Source organism: Apteryx mantelli, chromosome 1 (genome assembly GCF_036417845.1).
Source record: "Apteryx mantelli isolate bAptMan1 chromosome 1, bAptMan1.hap1, whole genome shotgun sequence".
NCBI lineage: Eukaryota > Metazoa > Chordata > Aves > Apterygiformes > Apterygidae > Apteryx > Apteryx mantelli.
The window spans coordinates 209,512,681-209,528,012 of record NC_089978.1 but is presented as its reverse complement, the minus strand read 5'-3'; the positions used below and the strand labels follow the sequence as shown (position 1 = coordinate 209,528,012).

General features: G+C 37.0%; 1 protein-coding gene across 3 annotated transcripts in view; it reads left to right on the top strand.

The window, feature by feature from the left end:
- MAGI2 (membrane associated guanylate kinase, WW and PDZ domain containing 2) overlaps positions 1–15,332 on the top strand; it is a 781,658-nt gene that overhangs the window by 679,101 nt on the left and 87,225 nt on the right. For 2 of the 3 annotated variants that reach the window (XM_067316827.1, XM_067316829.1), the window contains 2 exons: positions 2,645–2,676; positions 8,566–8,755. The exons of the other annotated variant lie outside the window; for it this stretch is intronic. In XM_067316827.1, the coding sequence (XP_067172928.1) occupies positions 2,645–2,676; positions 8,566–8,755 (222 nt within the window). The remainder of the gene's footprint in view (positions 1–2,644; positions 2,677–8,565; positions 8,756–15,332) is intronic. 3 annotated transcript variants of the gene reach the window in all.

Sequence of the window (15,332 nt, the reverse complement as noted above, 5' to 3'; positions counted from 1 at the left end):
AAGAATAATGGAAATGTAAATTCAGCCAGAAAACACATACACAGCAGCAGACTAATAACCAAAGGGTGATTTCCGTTATTATTGACATTATGTATTATGCCAAATTCAGGATTTTTACTGCAAAAAAGAAACAAATCAGGGTGCTATCTTGCAAATGCTATAAATTCTATCTGAGAAGCTGCTTTTAGCAAACCAAACTTTTAACAATAAATACAGGCAGCAATGTAAGGTATGTGAAATCTGTAAGCATATTTTATGACAAAACCTTAAATTTGTATATAAAAAGAAATGCCTAAAATGTGTGTGATTTGATTTGTTTTTTGTTATAGGATATCTTCATCAAAAAGGAGAAGTACAATAGACTGAAGCTGGAATTTGTCTTGGTCTGAAAAAAGAAAAAAAAAAGAATTTTTTTTTCCAAAGAGAGTTTAATTCAAAATCTGTTTTCTGTTACTGGTGTTCTGTAGTGAACTTACAACATAGAAAATGTCACAGCTCAGATTTCCAGGGTGCTGGTGGAAAGCTCATTTTGAAAGGTGGTAAATATGGTAAAAAACAGTCAAAAATTATTTTTTTTTAACACTGCTTTATGAGAAAACGCACTCCAATTTTTAAAAAGCATATGGCTGTTACTATACATTAGCTTAATTTTTTTAAATGAAACAATAAAACTTCTATAAAAATGGTGGCCACCAGCTGCTGTGCCTTAGAACAGTTTAAGTGGTCAACCTTTAAAAAAATTATTATATGCTCAAAACTAGCTTTGGAGAAGCATCTCAGGCTACATATTTTGTTTTGATGTGGTTACACATTACATTACACTGTAGGTGGTGACCATAGTATTTCCCTGCTAGCATCTGTCTTGGTGGTGTTTGCTCTTTGATAGAAGTCAGTAATCTTGCTCTCCTTTCCAACGACTAATTCAGACATGTGCTACTGCCTGTAGCAGCAGTGTTAATAAAGGTTTATTTAAAATGAATAGAAAGCAGTGGGACTCCACAGCTTGCCCTGGGAAGCTATTACAAATAGGGATGGCTGTCGGGCAAGTGTGTGAGCAGAAAGCCACTAGTGGGAGAAATAGGCCTTCATTAAGTATTTTTAGATGGTTCTACTTGAGAAGATGGCTTTTATAATTTCAGATTTCAAAAATGTATGTGTCACTGTGGGGGGGGGTGTTTAATATTTTTATATTTTTTTTTTTATATATATATATGTATATTTTTAGCTACTTAGGTTTTTATAGAAGATTCCACAAGAAGTTGGACACTAGGGGTTTGGAAGTCTGGCGGGGAGAAGTGGAAATTTGGAAGTGGGATGGGAGGTAATAAGAGCTTATCCAGCACTGGTGCCTGATGTGAGTTGATAAGAAGGTCAAGCAATATTAGCACAGTACTAGTACTCTACAGAAACTGAAAGCTGTACTCCAGAATCTATCCTATCCAGAATCACTTTTCATGATATACTTTTTGTTTAAAAGCACTATCAGCTTATACATCAGAGTTGCAAAGCGGTCAGTGTTTCTTTGCAGAAGACTCGAGTGCTTTTTCACTCCAAGATATTTAGAGTCAAAATGAATCAGATATCATGGCAGAAAAAAAATAACCTCTTAATCACAGAATTCTAAGAACCTTAAATACTGTGTTCAGATATAATTCCTGTTGTGATTTATCTGTAGAAAGATACTTTCCCTAGTGCTCTCATGATTTTATTTATTTTTCTCATATTTCTGAAAACAGACAATTCCATCTGAACATGAGGAAATACTTTTTCACTGTGAGGGTGACAGAGCACTGGAGACTGGAACAGAGCACTGAAACAGGTTGCCCAGAGAGGCTGTGGAGTCTCCTTCTCTGGAGATATTCAAAAGCCATCTGGACATGGTCCTGTGCAACGTGCTCTAGGTGACCCTGCTTGAGCAGGGGGGTTGGACTAGATGATCTCCAGAGGTGCCTTCCAACCTCAGCGATTCTGTGATTCTGTGATTCTGTGATTCTGTGATTCTTTGCTCACCTTAGAAAAAGAAATAGTTAAGCTGGTATTATGCTTAATTCTTTTTTTTTTTTTTTTTTTAATGAAAGAGCAGCCTTCCTCTTGGAGGTCTCAATTTAAGACCCATTTTTGTTTCTACAAAATGAACTCTGTCATTAGCTTTTAATCTTACTTTGGTAAAACAGTTTTTTTACTATTAAGCAGTTATTTTGCTCCAGGCTTTCTTTCTAAAAATTCTCTTGGATTACTAGGTTTGCGAGGGATATTTTGAATTGCTTTTTCTTAAAGTTACTACTGTATTCGATACAACAATAATAGGTCATTTGGTATCTTATCCAATGTCCACTAAGGCAACTTTTTTTAGTCCTTTAGTTTAGTTCTTTTAATTTCAACCTAAACCCATGCTGTTTGTAAAGAAAGGCAACGATCTCAATAATTCCACTTGCATATATATATATATTTGCGTATATATATTTGCATTTTTTTCTTAGAAATTCTACGTCGTGGGTTGTATTTTCACCCCTTGTGTGTATAGAATTTTCATATATGTCAATGTATCTTCAGACTTGAATGAGGACGGAAACACAGACTTCTCTAAGCCTCCACCTTTTATGCATCATAAAAAGCTGCTAACGTTATTTTTTGTTTATTTCAGGTTTCTTTTCTCCATGGAAAACTCCAAAGCCTGTAAGTTCCCTTTCAAAATTATACTCATTGAGTTCATACGATGACTAGCATTCAAAGCAAATTTCTGTAGACCTTCATCTAACCCAGCTGTTCCCAGCTAGTGAGACACCTCTCAGCAGTGCCCCAATGCTAGGTGAGACACAGCATCAGGGGTGGCCACACTAATAAGCTCTGCAGACCTGTTAAGTTGCGCTCTGTGCCCATGCTGCTGGGATCTACAGTGGTGTGCAGTGCCAGTGGTGGCCTGGAGAAGGGAACAACCAGGCTGTTAAAATGAGTGGCAAGGACCAAAAAGGCAGTGGCTCAAAAATGAGGAGTGATAAACAAGCAGTCTGGAGGAGAAGGCATCAGAAAACCACAACGGTGAGGCCAATCTAGTTGGGAAATACCAATTTCTTCTCCTTGCAATGGATAACATAAACTTTTTCTGTTTTACAACTGGATCGAGCTTAACATCTTGAAAGTGATCATTATTCGTTCTTACATTAGCAGATCCAGAGTTGGAAATAGTCCCACTTCAAGTGGGAGGGACAGAGGTCCCTTCCAGCCAACCTTTCTGCTGTTCTATGATTCTGACATTTAACCTCAAGATATTAACTAACTCATGTCCTGTTTTAAAAGCATTTATTTCCATGAAAAATGTTTTATCAGATACATTTCATTAACATAGTAGCATGCTTAAACCTTCAAAAGCTAGAAAAGTGACAGTATCCTGCAAATGATTACCTGATGAATATCAGTTATTATAAGTAAACACCGATTCAATGTTAGAATTTTAGTTGGTCTTGAAGATATGTGGAAATCTTCATCATAATTACTATTTTGAGGATATTGGCTTGGATAAAAATACCTTCTGGGGTTAGTCTTTGTGCAATGAAGTTGTGGTGAAATTATGAAGACTGTAAGCAATAACTGTATTTGTCGGTGCCATATTAAGTCATTTTTTAAAGTTGTGACAATACTCCCAGTGTAAAAAGAAGTTGTAAGACATAATTTTTGGCTCTCTTTTTTTACTTTTAATATGGCTTGTCTATTTAGATTGTAAAGCCCTTAGGGTAGTGCCTATCTCTCATGTGAGGTATGTAGAGGAGAAGAGGGTCCTGACTCTGCCTGGAGGTTTCTAAAAGCAATTGGAATAACAATAGCAGTATTTCTTAACGGATCTATAGCTTTACAATTTTCATTTTGGGGCTTTTTTATGCTGGACAACTTCACATCCTTTCATATTAGATCATCAATTATTAGGCATATTTAATGGATGCAACAATAATTTTTGTAGCCTGTGAAATACAAATAGTAGTTAATTAAGCAGTTGATACAATTCCATTAGATTGCACTGGTTTTGGTGTAAAATGCTAAAGGATGGATGCAATATGTTGGCATAAATACTGTGACATAAGTTTGTTTATTGATCAAAATAGCAGAACATCTGTAGGCTTCTGTGCAAATAAATCTATCAATTAAGGGCTACCCTCTTCTCACCAGTTCAAGGTTCCTGTCTGGTTGGGAAATTCAACTTTTACCCTCTGTTAAAAGTTAATGCATTTATTTTGCAATGAGGAAATAGAGAACTTGAAACTTACTTGTTAAAGATCCAAATCCAAAGATCTCCCACTGTCAGTGTTCATCTTTTTTATGTACATATCAGCTGTATATATATCAGCATGTTCTTAATGATTTTCCATAGTGTTTTGATATATAAACATCTAGTTCATAATCAGGTAGCACTTGCCAATAATCAGAATCTAGAGGAACAACTGTTCTGAATGACACAGTTCTTCATACCATAGTCTAAGGACTTTAAGCAAACCAGTGCTCACAGAATAAGGTAACACCACAGTGCGTTGATACTGTACCTGCATGCAGGCTAACCACACACAACTAGACTATTATTTGGGGGGTCTGAGTGGTCTCAACATGACAGTGGACAAATGATGAACCAGATTAAGTTAGTGTGCATTCCTCTGTCAGTCAGTCCTTTATTTAGAGAAATAATGAGACATACATTTCTAGTGCTCTTGATGGGAATAAAAGATTGAAACTGGGTGCCATCAACACACTACCAGCAGCCTGTCTGAAGTGGTAAGGCCAGCACCAGGAGGTGTAACAAGCCTTCCTAACACCACAGCACTGCATGTGCATGACAGGAAAGAAACACTGCTGATGGCCCAAAACCAGATTCCCTTTCTGCTTGGGTGAGTACTGGAAGGCACCGCCACTGCCCCTTGCCTCACTGGCCACGTAGGGGAGAAGCATCCACCGTTCTCCTTTAGAGCAAAAAGGGGACCATGTTGACTGGAAGACGAGAAGAGAGGAGCTCCTCTCCATGAGGGAGAAGCTCAGGGGTGGAGCACTCTGCGTCTTGGTGTGCTCAGCATCCCCTACTAATCTGGGCTTCCAGAAACTTCATGTGATTTCTACATATATAGTGTACATATGTAGAAATATATATATTATATTTATATATTATATAATTAATATAATATAATCAGTGCAAACTGAGCTTGAGCAATGCTACCAAACCTTCTTTACCCAACTTAGATTTGATGCACTGCACTCAATATCATTCTTACTGATTTCCAGGAGTGTCTTTGTCTGTGACCTAGCATTATGGTACCTTACGTTCCAAAACATTGCATAAAAATTTAACTAATTGGTATGGGTTTGGGAGATATATTTCCCCTTTGTTTATGTAACTTTATGTTAACAGTATTCCCCACAGGTTATGCTCAGTTTCTAACTTCACACTTAGAGATTTAGAGCTAACCAGCATGCAAGAGTTAGACATATTGTACCCAGCAGGGCTTGAGCAATTGGTCTCCAGTTTCTTGTCCTTCTGCGAGGAGGGACAAGAATTTTCCCTTCTCTTTTCAAAACCTTCTTTAAATGGTTTAATTTTATTCAGTTTCACATTTTGAAAGAGGTAAGCATTCTATTTCTCTGCTACTCTCCAAGAAATTAGGAAACATATTTGCTTCTAGATAGATAGGGCCCCACTTGTCTTTCTGCTTTATACTGTTAAGGTAGATAGTTTGGTTTTACTGACTTCTGTTCTTTTTTAGAATCCTCACTGAAGGCAAAACCTAAACTTAATTCTGCAGTGATCATTATTTTCCCTGATCATAAGGAACTTGTATTGACCCCAGTTCTCCTTTCCTGCTTAGACATAGTGGTCGTATTCAGGTTTGTTTCTGGAACCCTTTGAATTTACGCATTCATGGTGCAATGATTTACCATATGTATATACACCTGAGGTAATTCCTTTAGAGCTAGAAGCACTACCAGAAATATTATTGAGATTTTCATGTGGCTTGCCACATAGGCTAATTTATCCAACAGAGTTGAGAAATTTACCTTGCTGTAAAGGGTATTTAGGCTAGTTCATTGAGAGCTCAGGTATCTCCACAGGGCACTTTATTGTCCAGGATATACATACTCATAGTGTCCTCTTCTATCACATCCTAGTAGCTATTTCCTATACCTGACACATTATATATGTGACTTTCTTGAACAACGCTGGCCAGAGTTGAATACGCTATTCCAGATCCTCATCATTAACACTTCACAACATTAATACCTCCTTTTCTCAACTTAGATCTCCTACCTGATCCATACTGTTGGCTCAGAGTCATCCTGTGATTGACTGAGACACCCAGATCTTTCTTTTCTTCATTGTTTCTAATGAACCAACCATACTCACAGCAAGAATCCTGAAAATTAGCATAGCTTGAAGTATAACACTACTCTGTGTAAAGTAGACAACAACTAGCTAATGGCCAATATCCAGATTTTGTTTATCTTGAAGTATGAAGCTAACAGTCTCAGATTATTTGGGTCATGCAGAGTGATAGTTACTGGACATGTTCACCAGAAGGACTCTAAAACAGCTGTATTCCACACATACTTGGGGTGAAAAGGCATGCTGCTGCTAATCATCAGAATACAAAGCAAAGCCTACCTGCTGAGCTAAACACATTCGGAAATGGAGGAAGTAAAGACAAAGGATAATCACAGAATTTGTAGAGCAAATTTGCTGTAAACCTGCAGTCATCTTTGATAAGGCACTGCTGATACAACACTAGAATTACGTGGTGTTGCATTAGATTTCAGTTTCTGAGAGTAATTTTTTATGGAATTAACTGATTATTGGATTAAGTTAGAGTATCAGAGTCCAGTATTCTCTGACCAGGTTCTTTTAATATTCCACACATGGACAGTGTAATATTTAATATAAAAGTTTACTTTGAAGGTATTTAAGGGTAACATGGGATTTTTGATTTAGCAGAGTAATACAGCAATATACTGAAATCACAATACAAGTGTATACACTTAGCAAAATATAGCAATTGCAATATACAGTTCAATCACAATACCAGTGTGATTTCCATTACTGGTCTCTATAATATGCTCACCGTCACAACGTTGGGCCTCCTGTTGCCAGGAAGGAATACATGGGTTGAAGCCAGCTCAATCCCGTTGCTCTCTTCGAAATTTTTTTGTTAGTTGTTCAGGTTTTATACTCTATGCTGGGCTGAGCCACATATACACTTCCCCCATGCTGGTCTGGCTAACTCAGGGAGACGTTCACATTTTGATAAACTCAGGAAGAAACATTTACAGCAGTTGATCCAGCTGCTTATCTAAAACAAAGGTCACCCTCTGGTCCCCTTTGTGTTGAGATAAAGTCAGTTCTCTGTGCAACAGCTGTGGTTCACATCCTGCATTATTCCTGAGCTTCATGGGCACCTTGCCCTTGCCCATCTCCTCTGAGCCTCTTCCACTGTAGGGGTTTGTTGGTTGGTCACATAGAGAACACACAGGTCTGGAGGCTTTCCAACCATTTGCTTTAGGAGGGGTCAGAGGATAAAACAAATATTCATTTCCTGGAATAAATATTTGTGTTTTGTTTAACTTAGCCTCTTCAAATGCATTTGCTAATGCAATGAATATTAGTAGCCAACTCCTTTGGAAAGAAAAATGCAGATCCCCAAGTCTTCTTTTACCTACATAGTGTATCATACTATCTTCCCTCTGGATTGATGTGAGACCAGTAAAGATGGTCTTGGAGGAGACATGGATTGAGGTGGCTTTGGTGCATAGACAATACATTGCTGTGTACTTCTTGCTTCTCTAAATGGTCTGGAAGAGTTGAAAAGCTTATCTCCTGTGCTTGGGTGTTTGGTTGGATGACCATGATGTAATATTTGACATAAGAAAGAAACCATAAGAAGTGAAAAAGACTATATCAATAAAGAGATTAATGCCCACTTTCTCTCACTATGTTCTGCATTTTATCATTTAACATTTGATTATCATTGGATGCTCAAGTAGCTGCTGTAATAATTTTCTCTTTGTTTTCTTTTTCTTCAATAGATGTTGTAAACTTTGTTTGCAGTTACAGAAATCTATGTACTTCTCCCTTTGCAGATAGCTATTGTCATGCATTCTCATAAGATAGAGCTACACAGTCTATATACGCTTTTTTGTTATCAGTATTTCAGTTTATGTATTTTGATGAATCTGATAATATATCTTCATAGTCACACAGATTTTGCCTTTAGCAGAATATCTTCCAAAAACTCAGAGCATTCTGTAAGAGATATTCAACATGATTCAGGTATTATGCTGGGTCCTAAACCACATGGGATCATATTATATGAGAAATATCATATCTTCTCATGACAAACAAGTTAATAAGTAAATTTAACCAAGTAATTTTAAAAGCAACACAACACACACACCTTTCATCTCAAATGACAGCAGAAGGATTTGATAATTTTTACAAAATATGTATTTGCCTTTAACTGAAATCGCTGTCTTTGGTGTGATTGCAGTAGTCATAGTTTTTTGCAAAACTTCATCTTTATTCTCTGTATGTTTTTATTCCAGATGATGGAAAGATGGGAGAATCAAGGCAGCCCTCAAACAAGTTTGTCTGCTCCAGCTATACCACAGAATATTCCCTATCCACCCACCCTTCACAGGAGTTCATTTCCTGATTCAACAGAGGCCTTTGATCCACGAAAACCTGACCCGTATGAGCTGTATGAGAAATCAAGAGCTATTTATGAAAGTAGGCGTAAGTGAAAGCCCTGTTCACCCTGCTGAGCATTTAATATTTTAAGCTTTTGCCTATGAATGTGTCACAGCAGACATAATTTTCCATAATTATCTTTTGTAATTTAAAGCAAGCCAACTATGAACCCAGTTAATAGAGGCATTATAAATTATTCAAAATTCCACTCTTAATACATTTTCCTAGATCTTGCCTAGATTTTAAAGTCTGTCTTTCACAGTTTTGTTTCCTGATATTACCCCCTCCTCATTTTGACTCTTAAATCCCTAGTGAAGAACAGTAAATGTGGCAATATATTTTGCTGTGCTGTTCTTTTTCACAGTCAACAAGAGGATATGAATTTAATATGAAATTGTTCCACTTACTCTCACTTTAAAGTGAGGTTTATAAAAGAAACTCTAGATTTGTTTGGTTTTATAAAAAGTACTTTGACATTGTCCTTAGTGATTAAAAAAAAAAAACTATACTACTAGCAAGTACTATTTGAAGAGCTATACAAAACAATACTGGGCTTTCAGGACTCCACTCTTAATTTTATTTTTCATGTTTTTAAGGAGTATACCACATATTTTCCTTAGCAAGGGTAAAATGGATCAAACTCATTTACTCCTTACTATAGTGAACATTTTAGCTAAAAGTGTTGTGTTTTAAATCATCCAGAGTTTCATGCTTACTGAGATCAGAATTTCAAAATAGTTTATTTTTTATTAAGAGCTTTTTCGTAGTGGTTATTGTTTGCACATACCACCTTTCATTTCATTTTATAAATTTCTTTATTCTATAAGTCAAATTACTTCATAAATTAGACAAAAAATATTTCCCTACTGCTAATTCTGATTAGCCCTCTAATTCTTCTATTAGCCTCTCTATGTCAATTAGACATAGAGATAAACCTAAACTTCCATGATCTAGAAGGGACACTTTTCTCCAGTTTGCACAGGTATCATCTGAATGCGTTATTGTCCCAAACCTTGAGTCAGTGCAGCTATTCCTTAGTGCCTTAGTCATTATGCTTTAGTTGCAGCAGCGGCACCTCCTGTTTGGCTTTGGGATTCCCCGGCCCTGGCATGTTGGCCACGCTGAAGAAACACCAGGGTTCATTTTGCATCATCTGATGGTCTCTAAATTGCATCTCAGATTCCTCTGTTCTTTGTCACTGTGGCCAATGCCACCATCTTCTGTCACCCTGGTCCATGTAGTGGAACTCCTTTTTGACAGCTCCTGCCCATCTGAGCCATTCTCCTCCCCGTTCCTCCAGGATTTTCAGATTACCTCTGCTAAGGTCATTTTTCCCACAGCCCACCTTGCCACATTAGCTCTCTTTCCTGATGGTCTACCAGCCACCTTTTACAATTAATCCAGTTCATGTCTTCAGAGCCTTTCATGTTTCTCCCTTTCCAGCCACTGATGATACCAATAAGCATTCGCTCCACTTCAGCAATGGCTCGCCCTAGACTGCTGACTCTATTTCTCTCAAAAAACATTTTCTTCCACATTAATCTCTCCATACGGAACACTTCTCTGGACTAATCCATACAGCTATGTTCAAATACATTTTCCATACAATGCATTATGCTGTGCCACTTAGGAAAAAAAGAAAACGAACAAATAAGATGTATAGGCAGTATAGTTTGATTGATATAGATCTATTGCATGTTATGAAAAAAGTGGGCCCGAAAAACATGCAATGGAGCAGTGAATTGGTAAAAATGCATAGAAAATCCTAATCTGATCATATCCATCTCTGTCACTTCCTAGATATGCTATTCTCTGCAATCATGGCCCTTAAGAGAGCCGCAATAACCCCAGAGTATTCTGGGGAAGAATTCTCCTTGCAAAGGTGTGATAGAAAATATCAGCTGACTTGTGCAGGATCTCTGCCATCCCTGATATCTGGGACATATCAGAGTACACAAGTAGTACTACACTCCTGTGTAGTCCAGTATTTTCAAACCTTTCCTTACACAGCACAACACAGCAATGTAATTTTGAGGTGTACCTTCAAGAGATTCAGTAAAGACTCTTACCTTTAAACTCACTTTTCATAGTCCAAACCTTTCTTCCTTTTTTTCTTTAATAGATGGCTGAAATTAAGTTCCCAAGTTTATATTTCAGTACTTAAATAACTTGCTGAGGTTTTTCAGCAATACCAAGTATCTTATTCCCCCTAAATAGGGACCTGAGAATTTACATTCAACCTCCCTTAAAAGCACCTGATCTTCAATTACAAACTTATTTAAGGTGGGAACTGAACCTGCCAGTGTATTTAGGAACACCACATAGCTCATGCTGGCTGCTATTTTAATACAATAAATATTATATACTAATGCAGTATTTTTCTCTGCTCCAGAAATTATTCTTGATTGAACAAGGTTCCCCAAACAATGTTTTTACATAATGTACTAGCAAAGACAATCATTTCTGAAACTTTGAAACTCTTTGAAATGTGGATCAGGATACAGTGTGGAACAGGCCAAAAAGCTTTGAAAGAATTAGGACTAGATTTGAGTAGAGTCTCCCTTCTTTCCCCTTCTTTCTCCTCCTCTTTCTCTTGTTCTTACTCTTACGCTTGCTCTTACTCTTACTCTTACTTTTTCTCTATTTTGTGTATTAATGGCTAGAATGATGAATACATAAAAAGATTTTCCAGAGCTGAAATTTTCCAAAGTGCTGTCTTCTGGGACTATAAAGAGAAGTTAAAGGAAAAGGAAACCATCCTGTAATTATCAATATTTTTTTATCTAATTCAGCATCTCTGCTGAAAGCACGCTTGACTTCATGTACTGCTTTAAGGAAAGGGAAGCCCTTTGCAAATAGTTGCTTCCCATATGGGTAGTTTCTATAATAAGTGAAGTATTTTAGCAAAACTCTGCACTTTCCATTCAGCAGAGGCAGAAGAATCTTTTGTGGTTAAAGCCACCAAGACAAGAATGGAAAAGTGCAGATTACAGACATTCTACATTGAAACGGATACCTTAAAAAGACAATTAAGAAATAGTTTTATATATGGTATGACGTCTTCTTTGATCTTGACCCCCAATATGAAAAGTTCCATATTTCTAGAATTTCCCTAAATAGTAACGGAAGCAAACAGGCTGAATTCATGTTTGCCTTTTGTATGACTGTGGGAATATAGATCTGATGTCAAGTACAAAGATTGTCATGCCAAAAGAAGATATACTACACCAGAAAGGAACCTTCCATTCACTAAAAGAATTAAGTGATTCATTATTACTTATAGGTGCTTTCTACAAGTTTTCTGGTTACTTTCTTGATCAACATGTACTCCAGTCCTTTACTGATAATAATCTACTGTATTCAGTAGCATATGCTAGGCCAGGGAAAGAGCTCAAAATTTATAGGTTAGAATTATGCTAAAACGTGTGTTTAAATGTTTTAATTACATGCAAGTTTTGTCCAAGAGGCAACTCAAAATTGTACACAGATCTCTACCTAGCCAAACTAAGAACTAAAAATCATGGACCCTCCTAGGCCCAAAGCAAGAAAATGAGGGATGAAAAGCAAAATTACAGTAACCATTCGTCCCAGATTTCCAGCAATGTCCTGATGTTCCAGCTAATCCTGAAAGCTTTAAACCATTCTGACACTGTTATCCTGCAAATGTTTTCTCTAAGCCTTGATTACATCCACAGTTCCCAGCCAGATCTCTTCTGCATTCGTTCGCATCCCTTGGTCGTAAATAACTGTCACCAAACACCGCTGTTCTCTCTGACACTTTTGTTTCATGGATGCCATCAGCACACATTTTAGCAAATTGAATTCATCAAGCCTTTAATTGCTTCTTTTCTCCACATACCACTAACATTACCCAAAGTGAGAGAAACAAGCAGGAAACCTATTAGTGAGTCAAGAAATTGTCATCTAAATTGGGTATATGGGAGGGAGAGTTTTAAAATAACGCAAACTTCTTTTCCCACCATATGGCTGTGTCAGGTTAGTTATCTTCACTACAGACATACTCTTAAAGTGTACAGAAAAAGTTCAGCTACTTTGTTTTTTTTTTTTGGGGGGGGGGGTTAAGTACTTCTTATCACAGAGCAAATTTGCCTTATCTCCTGGCAAGACCTGAAAAAAAAAGAGTTCATCTTCTAAAGATAAGGCAAAGAAGTGACCAATCCTGACCTGGAAACACTCAAAGAAAAAAGAGATAGTGTTAGTTTGTTTCTCTCACAGTCAGACTTTGTTATTAAACAGTTCATTTTAGTACTGCTGTAGCTCTGAATTTCTACAGACCCTTTCATCAGAGGATGGCATGGCAGCCAGTGCTCACAAGGGCTTTATCAAAGCCTCCTGCTCCCCTGGCAAGGAGGTGAGTACGTTGTGGCATACAACGTAGTTGTGTGAGGAGCACGAGTTCAGTGACATGACTGGAAGCAGAGCCAGTAAAATGATCAGGACCCTGATTCACAAGCTTTTGCTCTAGCCGCTGGATATACTCATTCCTAACTAAAGATAGCAAGAGAGAGGCTCCAAGCATGAAGTCACCACAAAAGAGGATCTTTTTTATGCTACAGAAAAGTTTTTCCACCTTAGGCATATGAAGAACCTGCATGACCCTGCATGATAGGGAGATTTCAATTTTAATGACTGTATACGAATTACTAAGGATTACTGCTTAGGCACTGAAGACAGACAGTTTTTCAGAAGCAATTCTACCAGTACAGCTTTGAGACAAATCAAATGATGCATTGGTACAAAAGTGGTGTGCAACAGGGCTTTGTAAGCCATAGCTCCCTGCAGACTTGTTGTCACGTGCTGTCACCTGTCAGCTCTTACCTGTTAGATGTCACTTGCTAGAGTTGTCACCTGTCAGCTGCTATCAATAGCTCCAAATGGCCAAAAAATAGCGGAAAGTGTGCTTTAAAAATCTCACAATTTCCAACGACTAGTGGAAGAATATCGTATCACCCAAAATATCTACCTGAATTTTAAAAGAAGGGACATTGTTTTCTTCTTTCTTTCTTTTTCCTTTCTGCAACTAGGTATCTCCTTCCGTCTGCCTTTTCATTTTTTTGTTTGTTTGTTTTTTACTTACTTCCCCCCAGTAAAGAGAACTTACCCATCTTTCTGCTGTACTTTTTTTTGGCACACTCAGAAATGGATGAGAAAACCTGCTCAAGTTTGGGGTTTTTTTTCCTTTTTCCCCTCCAATTATAAATTTTAGTTGTCTTAAAGGCATACACTTTCTCCATATGAAAACACTTAAGAGTGTAAGTGACAGTGTGACTCTGTTGATAGCCATGGAAGTTAGGTATAGGAGCCAGCATATAGTACAGAGGATCAGGAATCTCATGTGAATGAAAAAAATTATAGAAGTCATTATGCAGCAGTTGTTGTAGCGGTAACTGGAGCTCCAAAAGTTGTCATTGACAGAACTCGTTCTCTTGAATTTAGCATTTCTGCTTTAATAAGTTCTCCTTATCCTCTTTTACTTATATTTTATACTGAACACTGCTCATTGTGAATACACAGCTTATAACAAACTTTGCTCAGAACCTGTGTAGACAGACATCAATCAAGCGTGGCACATAAATCTGCTGGGAATCATAAGGCTATAATATTTCTTTTATTATAAAATGTATAATAGAAATTCTGTTTTATTTTCCTCTGAAGAAAACCGTAAAATAAAATGTTTCTTTACAGTGATTAGGATATATTTATCATTCCTCCCCATGTCCTTCAGTCACTGCGGTAGTCCAAGACCAGTGATGTGACACAGAAATGCCAGTAGGAAGAATGAGATAAACTAGTGATAAGCTCTTATTAAAAGTGAAATCTGGACAACTACAGTTCCACCTTTTACTAGAAAGACAAAGATTCCTGTTTTCAAAATCTCCTGTGTTGCTTTTTCTCCTGACCATGGCATCATGAATTTTCTCAGTTCTTTTCAGACCCGTTAGCTGTAGTATGCACTGTAATTTTTTATGCTGCCAAATAGTTAGACAAATTGGAAAAGAACCAAAAAACAAAGTCCACCAGCAGCTGTGAAACATGTACATAGCATATGTATTAGCATAATGCATTATTAGCCTTCACAAAATAAGGGCATTTTCTTATGCAGCCTTATGAATAACTTTCTCTGGGGGACAGACAAGCATTTTAATACATATTCACAGGGTGCATTTCCACTGAAATATCACTACAGGTATTCAGTTCAAATGTGACTTAAAATATCAGCAGTGGGGAAGATTTATCAGACAGCATTATACTGAGGAGCCATTGGCATAGGCCACAGCTAACCAGAATTTTCTAGTCAATGCTTGCTGGCTGAAGGCTTACACAGTTGCACTCTTAAAATTTGAAGGAAATTTTTCACATAATTGTTACTGCAATTTTTTCAATCAGTATTTTCCTGAAAAAATTTTGCTTCTAACAATTTTTCTCATCTTTGCTCATCTCTAGTCTAAACAATTTTCACATTATATTTACGGTATTTTAAAAAGATATATATATATACACACACACATATGTGTGTATATTTAGTTAAAAAATATTAAATATAACATATAGTACTATTAAAGTGTTATTTATATAGTATTCTTAAGTATTATAGCCTAGT